Raw genomic sequence first — 18,382 nt, forward strand, 5'->3', positions numbered from 1 at the left:
ATCAACATTTACTTTTCAAGAACAAAGCATGCAATACACAGTTAACAGAAGCTATGAACACTTTTATTGAACTTCTAGAAATGTACAATCCTAACAGTGGATTTCATCCAGCACAACTTGAAATTGATTACAAACATGCTCGGCCTGATTAAAAATAAAAATTAAGTTTTAAAAAGATTTAAAAAGATTTAAATCTTAAGTCGGTATAGCAGACAGCCATGGAGCAAAAACAAAACTAGTTTTAAATAAAATAAAAAAAAAAAATGGTTTCGCGTTTCTTATTGGGGAAATTTGATGCAGTTTAATTTTTGTTTTAAGAATAATTCATTAGTATATTTAAGATCATGCTCAACATTTATCAAATACATAAGCTTGAGTACATGAAGTAACACATCTCAATTGAGGTACGCAAAATTGAAAATAAAAAGTGTGACTTGCCAGTTTCCAAAAGACAGACAAAAAGGAAACCATTTTTTTTTGGCCCATGTATATTTGGTAGCATTAAAATATTTACAAAATGCAACAACTCAATCTCTTCATAATCCTTGGCAGATCAATTTCATCACAGTTTATAAAGTTGACAATAAGATGTATACAATGAACGGCAGAAACCTGAAGATGTTATAAACGTTTTATAAATATAGATTTTAAATTGACAAATCTAGAAATGGTACAGTAACATCATCGTTAGTTTTAATTAATATTAATTAATTCAATCAGTAAGCACTTCATTTTGAACTAGTGGGCAGTTGCAGAGTTGCTCTGTCATGTTAAGGCACACAGGTGCATTATGGGTGTGAATAATGTTGAGATCTTTAATCAATCACGATTAAATATTCTAATTTTAGCTGATTATTATTACTTGCAATTTTTATATATATTCATAAAATAAGGTACAGCATTCTGCCTTTCACTGTAGATTATTATGCATTAAACAGTAAATGCTTTCTAAACAAAATGTCTTGTTTTTTTGTTTTTTTATAAATGTCTACTAAATCCTGAATTCTAAGTTCCCAGAGCCAAAAACATCGCAGGTGTGATGTGACCATGTTGCCGTACAATGATTTAACCTTTTCACAAGTTCCCTCTTTTCATCACAAATTCATAAAATAGTCCTTTTTAAAGTCTGCACTTTCCTTCAGAAGAATGGAACCAAATTTTTTTCAGTAATAAGTGAAAATTGACTAAAATTAGGATTATTTCCAAAATATTGAAGAATATAAGAAAAAAAGTGCAGATAAATTCAGGCGAGAAAGTCTGTTGGTGAGAGGGTTAAATCAAAAGAACGATTTTAAATTATAGATCATCAATAATGACTGCATTAAAGTGTATTGCTTTCAGCAACATCTTCCGAACAACTGGCGTAATTCAAAAACATTTACTTTCCCCACATAATGTCAAAAAATACAGTATTTGTTCTGTTAGTAGTGCATGCACCTAAGTAAATGATAAGTTTAGTTGATGACAAAATTGATCCAAAAAAAAAAAAAAAGGTGTCTCAATAATGGCTTTGGACAGTTTGGGTTATGCCTGTGTAGTGTATTTGCTTCATAAATAATGCATAAAAATCAGGTAAAACTCTTTGTTTCACCCATGTAACATGTATGCAGAAATGGGCACTTTCAGGCATGTATGTGAATGACGCCCTCAATATTGTTGCTGTCTGATTACATATATATATCTGTGATTCAGATGCTCGCAAACATTGATACTTTTCCTGGTAATGTTTCAAAATTTTTTCCAAAATTGTTCTAATTTTTTTCAAGAAATTCAGACAAAAAGTTGAAATGCAAATAATTAGAAATGTCCCATGACGCTAGTTGCCATTTTCGGCAAAATGTCCTAAGCCAATTTTGAGACAAAATTTTTTTGTTTTTCATATGGGACATAATGTTGTCCTTGAGTTCAGTTCTGAGTAAAGTTTTTTTTTTCACAACAAATCAACAAACAATGGTACATTTAAAATGCATCTAAGTTCTCCTTAGTGTCATTCATAAATACAGTGATAATTATTGTAAAGAAACCTATTTACGAGTCTAGGCTGAAAGGTATGGTACCGTTGATCAATATAGTATGTATCAGTTTGTAACGTTTAAAACCCAGTTGTTGCATTTGTGAATGAAGTCTGTATGTCGTGTTTTGTTTTCTCATGCCAGTACAAGAACATGATCTTGTATTGTATCCTACAAAGTAAAATCTCTGAATGAAAAAAATACAGTGATGCCACTGTGCAGACGGATGAAAATGAATTTTAGAAAATTTACGAGTTCTGACACTGCTAGGTGGTGAAACAGACTAATAACAACTTTAAACGATGTACAATGTACTCAATATTATGTGATTTTAAAACGATGAACAATATTAATCAGATGTAAACATCGCAAATGTAATTATTTTATGGACATGATGTTTTTTTTATATGCTTTAACCGACACAGGTATACTGTGTCAGCGTACAAAATACAGCATGTACCAGTACAATCGAAAAATATAAAGCCATTTCAAAAGTAAATTTATAATACGGAATACTGAATGAAAAGCACATTGGCTGGTAAAATGAGATAAAAATAATACATTAATTTTAAAAAATATGTTGAAAAAGTCATCTGTATGATGGCAGTGATGTCTGTCAACTACCACTTGCCGGCTGGGTTACAGCGCCCTCTATAGGTGACCAGTTGTTATTTTGTTGTGCTGGTTGGCTTCTCATCTCGGTCATCCTGTGAAAAGTAATAGCAATGTTATGTTATTAAAATAATAATTCCTTTTTAAGACGTCTGTCCATGCATCAGATTTCATTTCCCAGACATGCTTTGGCTAATTTTGTTCAAGGTTGGTACAAAAACAAATCCGAATGAAAGACGTACACAATGGGACACCTTGATTTATTTTTTGTTCTGTTGACCTTTTATTAGCTGGTGGCCATTTTTATTATTAAAAAAAACGCCAAAAAAAAATTTGAAAATTTCGTCAACGGTTTCTTATTTAATTTGAACTTAGCATTGACATCAATCATGGTGGGCGAAAAGTGAACATTAATTAGGCTTTCAAGTCCTTTCAGGCTTGAAAGCCTATTGTTTTTGTTATGTTTATTATTATTATTATTATTATTATTATTATTCCGCCAACTTCAAACGACTTCTTCTCTGAAACGGCTGCTCCATTTTGCAGAAAATTTGTATATACCTTCTACATGTCATGCCATTAATAGTGACTGAAACAGATTTTCGATTAGTCACGTGGTTCGGCCGCCATCTTGGAACTCATTAAATATGCATGTCTCTTGTATCTCAAAAACTATTGCATGTACAAACATGGAACTAACGGTATATTAAAGGCAACAGACAAGAGAATTGACCAAAATATTCGTTGACCATATATGGTCATAGAACTCATTAAATATGCATGTCTCTTATATCTCAAGCACTATTGCATGTACAAACGTGAAACTAACGCTATATTGAAGGTAATGGTCAAGAGAATGAGCCAACATATTCGTTGACCATATAAGGTCATATACCTCATTAAATATGCATATCTATAATATCTCAGGCACTATTGCACATACAGACATGGAACCATTGCTATATTGAAGGCTTTGGACAAGAGAAATTGTCAACATGTCCGTTGACCATATATGGTCATATAACTCATTAAATATGCATGTCTCCAATATCTCAAGCACTATTGCATGTATAAACATGGTACCAATGCTATATTGAAGGCACTGGGAAAGAAAATTGGCCAACATATCCGTTGACCATATATGGTCATAGAACTTATTTAATATGCATGTCTCTAATATCTCAAGCACTATTCCATGTACAAACATGGAACAAACACTATATTGAAGGCAATAGCAAAGAGAATTGACCAACATATCCGTTGACCATATATGGTCATAGAACTCATTAAATATGCATGTCTCTAATATTTCAAGCAGTATTGCATGTACAGACAGGGTACCAACGCTATATTGAAGGCAGTGGAAAAGAGAATTGGCCAACATATCCGTTGACCATATATGGTCATAGAACTCATTAAATATGCATATATATAATATCTCGAGCACTATTGAAGTTAGAGACATGGAAATAGCGCTATAATGAAGGCATTGGGCCAGAACGTCGTGTAACCTACACGTATATACATTGCACAAATCAAATCTTCAAACTTTTTTTTTTTCAAATTTAATGGTGTTATGGCCCTCCTTCTTGAAAGCCGTTAATAGCTGCTCTATTGTTTGTTTTGTGATTTGATTTAAAATGGGTGACTGTCGGAAACACTTTTACCATAAGATCTGTATTATAAGCCTTATCCCTAATAGAAGCCGCACAAATTCTTTTTGAATAATTGAAAACAAAAAATTCATCATTTGATACCATGGCTTTTAATACAGATTTTACAGGACTGATTTTGTTCTAAGTTGGTACAAAAATCAGATGATAATGGAATGGTATATATATATGCACTTAAAAATAAGCGACTTACCTCAGCTGCTTTTTTTGTTTTTTCTTCAAAAAGATCATGACTCCATTGTGGACTGCGACCACCACTTCTCCCACCACCGCCTCCTCGACTGCCACCTCTGTATCCCCGTCCCCATGACGATCTTCCTCTTCCTCTAAATCTTCCCCTATATCCTCCTCTTCTCTGCCAATAATCTATGCTGTTTTCACCCACTCTGTTATCATGCTGTACATAATGTTGAAAGAAATAAGCCCAGGATTGTTTATGAAAAACAATTAAACATTTAAATTATCGTATACAAAAAAATTAACACAACCAGAAAGGCGCAAAATGAGAGAAAGGAAATTTAAGCACAACATTTCAGATCAGAATCCTTCATCAGTATTGTCACAAATGAGAGCAAAGGGAAAAAAATCAAAAAGTTGACCAATCACAACAAAGAAGGCAATGAAGTCAATATTCATTCCAGCCAGTGATAGTATGCCCAACCGGAAGATAATGGATTGTTCCACAAGCTGGAATGAATATCGATTTTAGTGCTTTCGATTTGCTCTGAGTGAGATCAGGCCTCTAATAGACTGGAGTCAACAAATCCATGTTTTTATTAATTAAATATTCGTAAACCCAAATCTATCAAAATTTAAACAAAATTTGATTGGGTAGGCAAGCACCTCCTTCCATTCCACAAAGCACTCTCTTGTTACTCTGACAGCCCAGCCAATGATGAGTTGTGATTGGTCAACACTTTCCCACCTCACCATAATTTACTGTATTAATCCACCATCACTGCACAAGCTACTACAAAGCTTGATGTGTTGCAGTTCATATTTAAAATAAATTAATACTTAATAAGTTTTTAAATAATAACGTATGTGGCTTTGATGACTCAAGTGTATCACCAGCAATTCAATTTCAAATACTGTGGAATACTTTATTTTCGCTGGAATTAATTTTCGCTGAAAAGGCTTTTTGGGCGTTTTGCTTGGAATTTATTTTCACTGATTTTTCATGAGTTTAATGTGAAATATAGGGAAAAAAGTATATTCACTGGATTTTATTTTCACGGAATCATCCCTTCAGTGAAAATAGCAAAAATAAATTCCAAGCAAAAATAAAGTATTCTACAGTACTGTAAAATCATTATTTTTTTAGTGGTATTTCACTATTTTGAGCATATTCACTTGGTTTTAAGTTCACAAATTTGCCAGGAAAAGAATGTGTTCTATTGTTTTTTTTACATCTTCACATGTAAAATAATTTCAATAGCAGATTTTACTTACCGATATCGTTAAAAAATAATAGAATTAAAAACCAGTGAAAAATTATTGCATTTACGGTATGTGACACCAGTCCACCTAAAAATAGCAGCTTTAAATCAAAGTGGTCAAACTTTGGTTATATTCTCAGCAGTAATTCATTTATATGTAAATTAGACAAAAATTGGGGGCCCTCTTTGAAATCTTAGCATGGAGAACCTAGACACATAATAGAAATGCTTACCTCATAGTAACTACCACCTTTTGGAATAGCTGTTGGATTGCGTACCCATTCTGGTTCAGGTGGCGGCCGTTCATCTCGCTTTTTAAAATCTGGTAATGGATCTTCCCTGCGTTTCTTTCCATCATCCTTACCATCTCTATCCCTGGTGGTTGAACTTGGCAGATGGCTATCATGGTCACGTTTTCTTGATTCTCGTCGATCTGGTTCATGACCCCTTCTGTCGATATGTCCATCTCGGCTGACTCGCTCTCTACTTTTACCCTCGACCTTATCAGTGTTGCGGCGACTATCTAAACTATGTCTCAAATCACGTGGATTTGGATGTCGTCCTTTATTATCTGATCTTAAATTGTCTTTATCATCAAAACTCTTGCGTTGTTCATTCAACCTACCACGCAAATCTCGTGTGTTTCGATCTTTTTTTTTTCTGTCCGGTGATGACTTATTACGCTGACGCTCATGTTTTGATGATCGTTCTTTTTTATACTCTCGCACATAATTAGAATCACCACTTCCTTTATGAACTTCTATAACGTTTCTCGTCAACTGCGTTTCAGACTGTTTTGCATCTTCTTGTATTCTGGCTTGCCAGCGCTCGCTTAAACTTGGTTTTTGTTCTTGCGGTCTATTTTGGTCTGTGGACCTGAATCTTTGTATTTCCATGTTCCCATCACGCTCATAACACTCTGGGAAACCTTTCTGTCTACCAGATCTGTTTATCTGTTTATCAGATCGAGATAAAATCTCTGGTTTGAAGACAGTTACAACTCTCCTCTCTACATGACTGCCATTTTCTTCTGCAATATGATGCAATTGATTCCGAATAATTTCCTCTCTCTCGAATATTCCCTTAGTCCCTTCATCCTTACGTCTAGGTACATACACATCAGCAGGATTGATAATATGCCTCACCGGCGAGGTGGAAGTCCTACTTCCATGTATATCTATATGTAGCTGAGATATATCAATAACAAAATCTTTCTTTATTTCAGGTTTCTTACTCTCTTGGCTGCTCTGACATGCTACACTCTCTGATTCAAGGTGTAATCTTTCTGGTGAATGCTTGCCATGCCCTTTCTTCTCAGCAGAATGTTTATGTCTCTTCCCAGAGGGACTAATGGAAGAGCGACGTCTTTTCTCAGATGTGCGCGGACTGTGGGATTTCCTCCTGCGTTCTTTTTTCATTCGACTTCCTCTGCTCCTTTTGGGACTTGGTGTTTGTGATCTCCTTTTTTCAGGCCTATGTGGGCTGTAAGATTTGTTTTGTTCTGTCTTCCTAGGTGGACTTGTAGACTTTTTTCGATGGGACCTTCTATGTGGACTTGCAGACTTTTCTCTATGGGTTCTTCTAGGTGGACTTTCAGACTTTTTTCTATGGGTTCTTCTAGGTGGACTTTCAGACTTTTTTCTATGGGTTCTTCTGGGTGAACTTGAAGACCTTTCTCTATGGGTTCTTCTCGGTGGAGTTGCTGACTTTTCTTTACGGGTTCTTCTGGGTGAACTTGAAGACCTTTCTCTATGGGTTCTTCTCGGTGGAGTTGCAGACTTTTCTTTACGGGTTCTTCTGGGTGAGCTTGAAGACCTTTCCTTATGAGTTCTTCTGGGTGGAGTTGCTGACCTTTCTGTTTGGGTTCTTCTAGGTGGAGTTGCAGACCTTTCTCTATGGGTTTTCCTAGGTGAACTTGAAGACCTTTCTCTATGGGTTCTTCTAGGTGGAGTTGCTGACTTTTCTTTACGGGTTCTTCGGGGTGGACTTGCAGACCTTTCTCTTTGGGTTCTTCTAGGTGGAGTTGCTGATTTTTCTTTACGGGTTCTTCGAGGTGGACTTGCAGACTTTTCTCTTTGAGTTTTTTTATATGGAATTGGAGAGCTCTCTCTATGGGCTCTTCTAGGTGGACTAGCAGACATTTCACCACGAGTTTTTGTAAGCGGACTTGAAGTATTTTCCCTACGTTTCTTCATTTCACTTCTTACAGCGTCCCAATCAATTTCATGACTTGTACTTGTATATATAGAGGCTGTACCATCTTTTTTTTGCCCATCAAAACTTGATACATGCAAATCTAAATTTGATTGTCTAGGACTTTTGGTTTTAAAAGTCTCACTATCTGCTCTATGTTTCACATCCTCAAGTGCGTTTCCCCCAGCGGGTTCATCCCACAAAGTCTTTCTCTTAGGTTCAGGGGATCTTGAATGCTCCTTCCATCTACTTTCCAGAGGAGATCTATCAAATTTCTTTGGGGAGGCAGATTGAACACGCTTCGGAGATACTGGCACTTCTCTCTGATGTTGCACTGGATGCCTTGGCTGTGGAGATTGAGATCTTTGCCTTTCAGATGTCTCAAATGTATTAGGTGAGAAATTTCTATAACCAGATGATGCTGAATGTTTTATTTCAGGTACAGATAAATTCCTTTGTGGGGGAGATTCTGATCGTTTTTGGCTTTTTTTAGCAGACTTCTCATAGAATGCTTTCAAATAATTTTGTGACAATAATTGCTCAGTCTCTTGCACTGATTTATTATTTTCAGGTGATTCTACATGGGTTTGTTTGGTAAAGCCATGTGAAGGACTAGGGGATCGACCTGTGTTGTATCTTGTTTGCCCAAGGGGAGATACTGACAATGAACTTTCAAATTGAGATGCTCTCAATGAAGGAGAAGAGGGGTTTTTACTAGCAGCTGGTGACTCGAATTTGTTGCTCCATGAGTGGTCCTTAGATTGGTACTTTGGAGAAGGAGTTCTTGGCCTGTCCAACAATGTCTTTGGTGACTTGGATAATTTCCCTGTTGAAGTTACTGGTACTGGTGATTTAGATCTTGAAGCTTGTGGTGAGTTAGGCCTTTTTGGGGGAGAATCTGATTTTTTCCTTGGTGACTTTGACCTGGTTAATCTAGATCTTTTTCCTGGGGATACTGACTCTGAATCTTTTCTAAGAGATTTCATCTTTGTTATCTCAACTGGAGACTTAGAAGATCGTGATCTTCTCCGAGGAGACCTTGACTTAAAAGGTGATGTTGATTTTCTTCTTGGAGACTTTGACTTGTTTCTTCTTTTAGGAGATCTTGACCTTCTCCTGGGAGATCTTCGTTTACCAGACCTAGACCTTGATCTTCTACTTGGTGTTCGGGATCTGCCACGCCTTCTAGGGGATCTACCCTTTCTTCGAGGGGACCATGATCTAGATCTTCTTCTTGTAGAATAAGAATCACGCCTCCTTCTTGGTGTTCTGGATCTCCGTCTCAGAGATCTTGATCTTCTCCGTGGAGATCGTGATCTCCTAGGGGTTCTGGATCTCCTTTTTGGAGACCTTCTTTTCTGATATGGAGACCTTGACCTTCTTCTATAAGATCGTGATCGTGATCTTCTGCGTGGAGACCTTTTCTTTGATTTCATCGGAGTTCTGCTCCTTTTCCTTTCTCGGGATCGAGAACGTGAACTTGATGAGGAAGAACTTGAAGAAGTTGACCTAGCAAGGAATTAATACATAAAACATTAATTAGTATTACAGTCCAAAATTAAATAATTGTCATCTTACGAAAATCCTCTCTAAACGAAACACTATGTATTTAAACAAGAAACCTGTCTGAACTAAATATCTTAGCCTAGCCATGTTTTAGTTGACTTACTTATCAAAAAAACACCTGGTTTGATTTCACCAGGTTTAACTGTAATTTACGTAGAGTTTACTCCACAAGAGATTTAGGTGGGTGGGTCGCCCATCAAGTTTTACGGCCACCCGGTTACAGTCAACACCCGCCCACCAACATCCAGCTGAAATGATTTGTAAAAAGCTTGCATTTTTCTTCCCAAGCCAAAACAAAAGAGTAGTTGACCAACCCTTTTTTTGCTGTTTTTTTCAAGAGTCAAGATATAAATAATGACCACAGTGTTCTCCCCACATAGAACAAAGCATGGCGGCACCGCCATGCTTGGCGACCCGACCGCCACGCTTGGGCTCGAACCGCCATGCTTACAACTTCACCGCCATGCTAATAGGATGCATTGTTTACATCCATTTGACTCGCTCACACGTAGCACTGCATAAATTATCACCGTCTACGCCACGGCGGTTTGAACTTGCCGGGACAAATTAAACAGTCCCATTGTTAAACACGTGTGAAGTACAGACGCTGTCAATGGGGAACAAATTGTCACTCAAGTTGCAAACACCGAGATGCTATATGACAAAACATGTAAAGGAAAAAAAGGTAATGCCGCCCGGCTAAAACGTACAATCACCGCTAGCACAGCACAGAAACGGAAGCGTGTAAAAACACGTAAACGGCGTGAGGCTGGTTTTGATGAGTCGTGGAAAAAGACATTTCCCTGGTTAAGGTCAATTGTTCAGGTAAGATTTCGTAATTTTAAAAATAAAATGCCAGTGTGTGTATGTTTTGCCGATCGTAAGAACACCGAACATGGTAGGCCTACACCGATTTCAATCAACATCTTAGACACGAGGCTGGTATAGACACGACATGAAAAAAAAACCATCACTCGTTACTGTCAACTTTTTTTTAGATTATTTATGGATATCTTCATAGATTAATGGGTACGCGTATGTTATAATTTGTCCAAGCAAAAAAAAATCGAATTTTGTAATCTTCCGGTCACATGTTGACCTGTGTAGGTATTTCCAAGATGGCGGCCTGTCAACGTCTTGCGAACGACAGCTGCTATCATCACACGCTATGATCGATGGAATCCTGATTTGTATACATAATTCTATCGTTACGTTTTAATTTTAATTGAATAGTGACCCCATGTTTTTTTTCCCCGAAATTCCCGAGTCTCCTTGTCGTTGACCTGACAAAACCAACATGTAAACAACATGTTTTGCAGACGAAATGCTATCCATACGGCACTGGGTTTCCGATCGTGGCACAATTCAATCGTTATCTTTACCTCAATCCTCATTGTTTTTTTTTTTATTATTTATCATTTTTTCCCACTAGGAATGTTGTGCAGTTAATACTCAAAACACAACATGATTGCAAAGAGTGGATCTTCTTTATGGAACAAAGTCCCGTGCAAGTCTATGACGAGTTTAACTACAGTAAGGCAGCCAATGTTTGGAGCACAACAAAGTCAGAAGGAATAGTTTAGACTAAGTTTTATGGAACAGTTCACATTAAATGACGATCTTGTCAAATTATGGTATATTATGTAAAGACTTTAAGTAATATGTAATTTAAATAAAGTCTCTCATACATTTTAATACTGTCTTGTATGTTTGTTTTTGTGAGAGTGAATCCTGGAAAATATGCAAATTAGTATGCAAATTAGCATGCAAATTAGACCGCCATGCTTGCCTCTGATCCTGGGGAGAACACTGGACCACTGAAAGTTTGCAAGCAGTTATCAAGTGTACTCATGGCAAAAGTGAAAGTAAACAGTGAGGTTATGTGTCAATCACCTGAAATCATTGTCGTCCAGCATTGTTGCCACAAATTGCTTACTGTATGCAACTACAGTAGTTTTGAATTACAGCTGTATTTAGTAATTGTGTTCTAATCACGAAAATAGGAAGTAAATACGAACGAAATATATACCGTACTCGACCGCGTTAGTGCCCATGCCCAGGCAAGCGCCCACCCCCCACTTTCGCGAAATTTTTATATTTGGGGTCACATTCGGCAAAGCGCCCACCCCTTCAAAATGCAACTACTTTAAAACTTGGTCTTGCGTAACAAATCTTGGTAATCGTTTTTATATGATACAGCATGGATATCGACCGCTGTGAATATGTTGTGAATGCGTAGACCGCGGTAACCGTGCGTAAATGTGATAAATATTTCATGCCATACATGTATTCCTTTACCTCTCAAAAAGGGCTAGCTACTAGTTTTTTGGAAAAACCATTTTGTTTATTCGCTGAAATCAATTCCAACAGATCGTACTTCGACATCGATAATTCACTTCTGCATTGTGTTACCGGAAAGTCTTCGGGAATTCCCGAAGAATTGCATCGGTACAACAAAGCATTCTGATTGGTTAATAACCAACTTGACCCATTAGGTCAAAGACGCTGCTGCAGGTCAAATCTGCAATTGCATCATGGAGGAAAGTAATTTTCATCGAGAGTTTGTGTACGATCCAACAACTTCGTCAGTGGAAATAATATCAAAATTTTTGTTTGCACTCTTTTTCAAGGAGGGTGCTCGGGTAAGCGCCCACCTCTATAAAATCATGATTTTCTGAGTTGAGGCCCCTGGGCGCTAACGCGATCGAGTATGGTAAGTTACATGAACTAAAATAACAAAATATAACAAAAACATCTAAAAGTAAAACAAGCAGCCTGTTGGCTGAGATAGCAGCGCTGTTAGCAATGCACATGGCAATTAAAGAACAGAAGATATCATTAGAAAATGAACAAATCTGAGAGAGGTCCACATGTAGTACCTATATGTATAATATATCAAAGCAATTGGACTTGCGGTTTTTAACAGGAAGTCGAAAAATATCACTTTTTACCAAAAATTACAAAAATATTCACCAAAATTAGAGAATTGACGATATCATCATAAAATGAACAAATCTGAGAGAGGTCCACATGTAGTACCTATATATGTAATATCAAAGCAATTGGACTTGCGGTTTTCAACAAGAAGTCGAAAATATCACTTTTTACCAAAAATGACAAAAATATTCACCAAAATTAGAGAATTGACGATATCATTACAAAATGAACAAATCTGAGAGGTCCACATGTAGTACCTATATATGTAATATCAAAGCAATTGGACTTGCGGTTTTCAACAAGAAGTTGAAAATATCACTTTTTACCAAAAATGACAAAAATATTCACCAAAATTAGAGAATTAAAGATATCATTACAAAATGAACAAATCTGAGAGAGGTCCACATGTAGTACCTACCTATATATGTAATATCAAAGCAATTGGACTTGCGGTTTTTAACAAGAAGTTGAAAATACCACTTTTTACTAAAAATGACAAAAATATTCACCAAAATTAGAGAATTGAAGATATCATCATGAAATGAACAAATCTGAGAGAGGTCTACCCAAGGTACATATACACCAAGTATCAAAGCATTCAGGCTTGTAGTTTTCAAGAAGAAGTCGAAAAAGTAAAACATTGACACGGACGACGACAGACAATCACTCATATGATAAGCTCCGCTTGACAAAGTCGACAGCGGAGCTAAAAAAAATAAGAAAACTAAAATATAAGTAGTACATTGGAAAAATATTAAATATTATCTGTATCAGGGTGCTCGGGTAAGCGCCCACCCCTACAAAATCGTGATTTTCTGAGTTGAAGCCGCTAGGCGCTAACGCGGTCGAGTACGGTAAGTTACATGAACTAAAATAACAAAATATAACAAAAACATCTAAAAGTAAAAAAAAAATAAGAAAACTAAAATATAAGAAGTACATTGGAAAAATATTAAATATTATCTGTATACTTCTTTCTACTCTCCATGGCATCAATTAAGAATTTTTCTGTAAAAGTATCAATTTCGTCACACAGGACTGAATTATACTGCCTTGTGTTGTCACCCAGGATTAAACATAGCACTTCTTTGTTTGCTGAAGTCTTTATGTAAATTTATTTCATTTTTGTTACACAGGAGCATTTCAATCCCTTCCATTAGAGTTTTTCTCTGTGCTGAGAAACATTCACAATGTAATATAAATGCTCCAGTGTTTCAGGTTCTTTTTGCAACATGGACAGATACAATCATTATTATCCAATTTTGCCCATTTCCTTTTCTCGTATGCCAAACCAAGAGTGCAGGATCTTGCCTTGAATTTTAATTGGGTGCCCTTGGATAAAGAATTTAAATATTTCTCAAAATATTTTAAATTTGTTTTAAATTTGTTATAATGAACGAGACTTGATTTCTCTGCCATTTTTTGTTTTCATTGAATCTCGTCACTGTTTAAAATGATATTTTTAATATTTCTTTCAGACAGATTAGTGAATTGACTATTGTTTATCTTTATAGTTCTTTCTATATCTTCAATGCTATTTAGCCATGGCCAGGTCTTAATCAGATTATTCTCTTTAACTGCAGTTAGTTTATTAAAAATAATTTTTGACCATCTGGTTGATTCCATTAAACACAACCTCTTGTAATAATTCAGTTTTTAATAAACTGACTCTACTTTTCATAGTTATCCACCCCAGGTCCCCTAGAACGGCTTCGTTTGCTGTGTATCGACATGCTCCTAGAATAAACTTTCCCACTGTACGTTGCATTCTTTCTAATTTTTCCATATCTGTTTAACTAAATATTAGTAACTCACAGGCATACTCTAAGACAGGTCTAATAATGTGGATCCACAGGGATATACCATAATCTACTCTATTCACATTGCCATGGTTACTAAGAATTGATTTCATAATGGGGAATAACTTGTTAAACTTTTCAGACATTTTTGTACATTGTGTATGATCTGACAAGTTACGTGTAATCCAATAACCCAAATATTTATACTCAGAAGCTACTTTTATCTTTGAGTTCCCAATCTGCCAATCTTTGTTTTTGTTAACTTTCTTGTTAAGGATCAACACGTTTGACTTTTCCTCATTAATTGTCATCTTCCATAGTTTGCAGAAATGGTTTGTGACATTTAACATGCATTTGAGTTGGACCTCATTTGGTGCAATAAGCACCACGTCATCAGCAAAAAACAATCCATTTATACAAATTTCATCTAATTTAACACCAAGTAGTGAATCATCTAACAGTTTTTTCTAATTCATTTATTTAAATTGAGGATAACGTTGGGGTTAAAACACATCCTTGTTTTAAACCCACATTCTGTGTAAAATAACCTGTTTCAATATCGCCAAATGATACTTTACTTTCAATATGGTTATATGTATTTTTTATTATACACCATAATTTGCCCTTTACACCATTCTGCCATAAAGCATACCATAAACCTTCTCTCCAAATGCTGTCATAAGCCTTTTTAAAATCTAACAAGGCAAAATATGTATGCTTTTTCTGGTGTTTGCGAATTGAAGCTGTCCCTTTTAGAATGGACACTTGGTAAATTGGCAGTCTGTTTTTCCTGAAATTTTTCTAATAACTGAGCTGAGTGAAATGCCTCGATAGTTATTCAGATTTTTTATATTGCCTTTCTTGTGTAATTGTATTATTATGCTTTTCCCCCAATCTACAGGGACAACCTCAAGGTGGACCACACATATTAAACATTAATTTTAATGAATCTGTCACTACTTTGCCACCACCTTTGATGATTTCATGGGTGATTTCATCTGGCCCTGCAGCTTTATTATTCTTGAGATCTGATATTATTTTATTTATTTGTTCATCCTTTACGGAGATATTATTTACATTTTGTGATGAATCTAAAACTTTTTTTTCAAACATTTTTGATTCTTGGAAAAAACTATCTTTCTCATCCAAATTGTGATGATTTCTTTCACACAAGTGTTCCCAATAATTTATCAAAACATTTTTAACTTTATCTTTTTCGATGATTAATTTATGTTCCTGGTAAATAACAACTGAAGAATATATTCTTTGTTTAGGACCCTTTATAATTGACCAGTACTTTCGAGTTGATTTAGCTCCACATTTACCAACCTCAATACACTGTTTAACTTTGTTTTAAATTTTTTTCTGTTTTATAAGATTTTGGACATTATTTTTATCTTCTAGATATTTATTCCATAATATTTTACCTTCATTGTCATGGTAACTGCTTTTTTCTTTAACCCACTCTCTGTGTTTTTTATTTGATTTTTTCCTTTCATTTATTGCACTTTTAATTTCTTGATCAAACCATGGTTTAGCACTACCGGTACTGTAATTTTTTTGCCTATAACCTCACGACATGTTTCAATTGTATTATTTAACCACTGGTTCCAAACTTCATCACATGCTGATTGTTTATTTGTTGTATTAGTTGCCAAATGAATGGTATCATCAAAGGATGATAACTAGGTGGTTAAAACATTTTGAAATTCATTCCAATCAGTGTTTTTGTTTATATCCCATTTTTGTGTTTTATTTATTTTGTGTTCTCGTTTTAAAGTTGGAATGTTTAGAATGGCATACATAATATTGTGGTCACTACCGATATCAAATATTCTATCCTCATCTACAAACAGCTCTGTTACATTATACTTAAAGCTGTTATTTGTTAACATATAATCTATGACCGATTGTTGTGTATGGCGAAACCATGTCCATTTAAGGTAGCGAGACTATTATTTGTGTTGAAAATTACGATTTTCACATTTATTTATTAATTGATGAAATGCACTATAAACTTTCATATGATAAAGTCAACATAACATAGAATGTCATGTAAGTTGGTTAAAATGTAGATTTTCTGAAAGGAAGCAAGGCAGCCTCAGTAGTGTTTTCCAAAATCAACAACACAGGTTTAATCCGTGTGCCTATAAGTTTCAAAGATAAACTCAAGACAAAGCAATGTTAGGATGTGTTATCAGTAGCTATCTGACACACAATGAGTGTTTCCAAACATTTGAGTGGTTTATCTCTGCCCCTGTTTGTTTCACAGATTAGTCATTTGCATATGAATGTGTCAGACACAAGGTCACACAGCCACTGAAAAAAATCATTGATTTTGGTGTTTTCATATGCCGAATTTATTCAATTATAGCTATCCCATTCCTTTATTTTTTTGGTTTCCAATAGCCTTACACATTTGGATGTCCCTACACATGTTAAAACAGACCTTGATGGGAAAACAAATTGATTGTGCCGATAAACAAGGTTGACAATCTTTGCTGTTACTTCATGGACGTTTTCTAGGAGTTTATGTTTTTCAAAATACAAGGTCTTTAACAAAAAATAGCGTATACTTATTGTCGTCGGATTAACACCAAATTTTCACAGCTTTAAGGTGACAAATTATGAGAGGAACTTGAATGTGTCCAGACAAACTATTTCATCGATTATTTACCAACGAGTTGTGGTTTGAGTTGGAAACAATGCGACTAAAACAGTAATTGAAATTCAGCACACTATTTTTTAAAACGCGTTGCTTGAATAAAACTGACCAGACACATTCAATTTACCAGACTATTGAACAACTAGGAAAAGTGAAAAAAATACTTCTTATCGCCAGCATAAATGCGTAATTATTTTTTTTTACAGAAAACGTAATTTTTCACTTTTAGTTGAGTAACGTGTCGTAGAATGCAGATACGGGCATGCAAAATACACTTGTGAAAAGCTTGAAGACTGGCGATTCTAAAAATATATACTTTCCCGGGTCTATTTGTAGTCATTTGGTCACAATTAGAAGATGAAAACAAGTATGCAAATAATAGTCCCGCTACCTTAACAATGTTAATATCACTATTATTGAGCAATGAAAGGACAAAATTATTCATTAATGAAATTAATTTTTTACCATTATTATTGTTCTGGGGGAACATATACCACACATAAACTCAATGTTTGCCCTACACCTACTTTTAATCTGATCCATAATCTTTCTATATCATCATCCTGTGATTGGAATAAAATATTGTCTATAACCTGGAAATTATTCTTAACTAAAAAACCGATTCCCCCACCGCCCTTTTTTAATTTTAATTTACTGTTTTTACCAAAACATTTGTAACCTTTTACAACTGGTGTTTTACTGTTTTTTAGGACCCTCTGCAATTTACATATCCTACCCGTAATTTTGATGCAAGTGATTTTGATTTGTTGGTTTTTCGTCTTGTTTTATGGGTAGCTTTATGGCAGTTAGGACTGAAACACTACTGAACATGCATGTATGGCTTTGAGTTTTCACTACTTTATCAAAGAGAACATTTGAGTTTGTGGCATTTGGTAAAATTATATCATTCTAAAAGTCTCATTAATACCCAGTTGGTCCTGGTTTAAATATTCTATAAGAGTCTCCTTTTCACCGGCACACTCTTCTTGGCCATTGTTTTAATCATATCTTACCCAGCAGTATGTGAATGCTGAATGAGTTACTTTGCTTACTAACATCTAAATGAAATCTTCTAGTAACAGTGATGAAATGAAACTAATGCCATCATTATTATTAAAAGGAGGTTGAGCCCAATATCTCGTTATTATAGGTATTTCTCTGATTATCGGTTCATCTGAACGAGTATTATTATATGTTACTTGGGATACGAAATACAAACAAGAAATCAAACAACCATGTTTTAATAAGCCGAACTGTACCTTTTTCTTCCGCGGTAGCTTCGACCTTCTCGTGGCATTTTAACGGCGACAATTTGCTTTCGGGTGGGCGATCAGAGTGCAATTCAGATATATCGTTATAAGGAATACGACACCATGCGGTTCACAGTAATAACACGAGGCTAGCAGCGTACGTAACGCTAGAAGTCGATAGCAGTTGGCACGATTTTTAGACCTCACTTCTACTGCAGAGAGACGCCATCTTGGGA

At 35.4% G+C, this 18,382-nt stretch overlaps 1 protein-coding gene and 1 long non-coding RNA gene across 2 annotated transcripts; one reads left to right on the top strand and one right to left on the bottom strand.

Moving 5' to 3' along the window:
• Nucleotides 1-41: 41 nt before the first annotated feature.
• Nucleotides 42-18,382, bottom strand: LOC100370786 (uncharacterized). The gene is made up of 4 exons (XM_002742023.4): nucleotides 18,156-18,382; nucleotides 5,970-9,438; nucleotides 4,491-4,694; nucleotides 42-2,719 (listed from the first exon to the last, which is right to left on the bottom strand). The coding sequence occupies exons 1-4, from the start codon at nucleotides 18,191-18,193 to the stop codon at nucleotides 2,681-2,683; spliced, it is 3,750 nt and encodes a 1,249-aa protein (XP_002742069.3). The 5' UTR covers nucleotides 18,194-18,382; the 3' UTR covers nucleotides 42-2,680.
• Nucleotides 9,957-11,190, top strand: LOC146734598 (uncharacterized). Its single transcript, XR_014931541.1, has 2 exons — nucleotides 9,957-10,320; nucleotides 10,928-11,190. It is a non-coding gene; the product is annotated as an uncharacterized LOC146734598 (long non-coding RNA).

Source organism: Saccoglossus kowalevskii, chromosome 14, assembly GCF_978046115.1.
Source record: "Saccoglossus kowalevskii chromosome 14, keSacKowa6.1, whole genome shotgun sequence".
NCBI classification, from domain to species: domain Eukaryota; kingdom Metazoa; phylum Hemichordata; class Enteropneusta; family Harrimaniidae; genus Saccoglossus; species Saccoglossus kowalevskii.